Source organism: Trichinella spiralis (assembly GCF_000181795.1).
Source record: "Trichinella spiralis strain ISS 195 chromosome Unknown Scfld610, whole genome shotgun sequence".
Classification (NCBI taxonomy): domain Eukaryota; kingdom Metazoa; phylum Nematoda; class Enoplea; order Trichinellida; family Trichinellidae; genus Trichinella; species Trichinella spiralis.
Genome location: NW_003527549.1, coordinates 35,480 through 37,896, shown reverse-complemented (window position 1 = coordinate 37,896; position 2,417 = coordinate 35,480). Strand labels below are relative to the sequence as shown.

General features: G+C 34.3%; 1 protein-coding gene across 1 annotated transcript; it reads left to right on the top strand.

Annotated features, from left to right (window-relative positions):
- Positions 1-1,779: 1,779 nt before the first annotated feature.
- Tsp_09802a (hypothetical protein) lies at positions 1,780-2,414 on the top strand (the record flags this gene model as incomplete). The annotated part of the gene is made up of 2 exons (XM_003370539.1): positions 1,780-1,898; positions 2,138-2,414. Coding segments are annotated over exons 1-2 (396 nt in total), but the record flags the coding sequence as incomplete, so codon positions are not given.
- Between the last annotated feature and the right edge of the window lie 3 nt (positions 2,415-2,417).

Sequence of the window (2,417 nt, the reverse complement as noted above, 5' to 3'; positions counted from 1 at the left end):
TTTTCTTTTTTCCAATAAGTAATAGCTGTAAAGGCCATGGCATAAATATATTTTTACCAAGGTTGGTGAAAGGCTGGAAATGAATAATGGGGTACAATAATAACATGCATAACGAATAGCAGATAATATTTACTGGAATTAATTGTTTATTGGTGACGTTTATAAGGCGAAGCAATGTGTCATATAAATAAATATATGGGTCAACAGGATGTTGTTTTCGAAATCAATCTGTATATGATTACTTGACTGTGATTTGTCATGAAATGTCCATTTAATTTTGCTGGAGCCACTGCTGCATTTGAAAGTTGCTTGCCACAGACAAAGTATAAGGGAATAGGGCAACTTGGATCACCAATCCAATTAATGCCCATTGAGAAATAACTTCTATTGTACAAACGGACCTTCTTTGTGTTCTTTTTTTCAATGGTACCTGTAAGTCATCAGAAGGCAGCACTTCCTAGTCACTAGTAAAGTCAGAATTGCTTGGACGTGTCCTTTGCAAAAACTGCCACATCCAGGATGTTGAAAACAAAATAAATAATTAATACTTGATTGAATAAGAGAAAAACAGAGGGAATGACAAAAGAAGTAACAGCTGAAAGCTACAGTAAAAATGAATAGAACTCAGGTAAATTAGAGAAACAATGACTCGCACTCAAATTTCTACAACGGAGAAAAATATAGGTAGATACTTTGACCTCGTGAAGACATCGTTGTGAGTGGGCAAAGTGATTGGACATATCCTCAGACAATTTGCACTTGTGGCAATATTTTGCGGAACCCCTGGACGCACTCACGGAACCCCATTTCAGAAACGCTGTTTAAGACAATTAATTATAAGTGTAAATAATCAGGTAGATGCTGAACAGATTGATAATGTGCTGATTAAATAATTAGTAAATTTTAGAATTTGTAGGCTATAGTACCGAATAAATGCTAATGAAGCTCCGCAAACTTTTAAATTTTTTGAAAATAATGTTGGGCTTTTCATTATACAGTCAAGCATAACACGTCATCGACAATTTGAAAGCTTGATATATAAGAATTAAAGAAAAGATTTTCCTATTGACTTAATCATTAATTATTTCAAAATTTTATACATTTCAAAATTCATCACAATTAGTAAAAGCAAGTTGCTGGAAGTCGTATGAATTGGTGAAGAAGAAAATCTTCCAGCACCTCTAGAGCGACAAAAACAATTGTACGTTTTTCTGTAGTATGAAGTGCTTAACCTTATGATGGATTGTTGGCGTTGAGTACGTTGTTGGAGTCATGGGTGCGCCACACCTCACATTAGAATTCCTGCTCAACACTTTTCCATATCTTTAAGCTAAAACTATAGAAATGGCTTAGAAAAACGTAGTTGTATCAGAACACCAAAAAATGACTAGAGATCTGAATTTTAGTCTCAAAATGCGCAGAATAACGTGTTATACTCAACTCTGTTACTTGTCTCATGAATTTTGCGAAACATAATCTACACGAAGAAAAAAACTAAAAATGACGATTTTCTAACGATAATTTTGTTGCAATTTTTACCAATAAAAGTCTTCAAAATTATTAAGAGTGAAAATATTTCAATGCCGTCATATACAACTATCTTTTTACAATCTATTAAAGCAACTTTCATAATAATTGAAGATATTTTAAGCTTTTCACACGTGTTTTTGTAATGTGAGGGTATGCTACACCCCAAGAATCCAGCAATGTATTTTTCAAATTTACGATGTTCCATTGACCGAACAAAAATATCTGCAGTATTGCATTTCTTTTCAAAATATGTGTTACTGTTTCAAAAGCGAAGTCACAAAGCTTCAGACTATAAAAATAAAAATTGACAAACTGCATCGAAAACAAAACCGCCTGGGGTGTTCTACACCCCAACAATTCATCAAAGGGTTAATTTAGAGTAAATTTAAAATATATAAACATTGGAGGTAAATTTAAACAAAAAGCTTCATTGATCAAATTTAAAACAAAAAAACGTTTAAAGTACATTAAACTCTAGCTATATATAAGCAGCGATTAACGGGATTTGCGATCAGTTTTGCCTTTTTTGACGAACAGGACGCTCCTCTGACGTCAAGTAAGTGAACAATTTAGAGGGTAAAATTTTGTAATTTTCGTTCTCTTTCAGAATGTTTGATTTTCGAATGTTCAATTGCGAGTTCGTAAAACGGTTTCAGTATGTGATTAGGATGGCAGCAGTGATCCAATGGATCGCGATGGTGGTCGCCATTTTGTACTTAATTTTGCTGTACAGAAAGGCGAAAAATACCGATTGGAGACGTCGTAGGGAAATACGGCACAATCAAGTATTAAAAGATATCGGCTGTTTCAAATCGGTTCCACTTCGATTTTGTTCCAAAGTTCCAAGTGGCGAATATCGCTGTGGCGCATGGCGCACAAATGGCGTG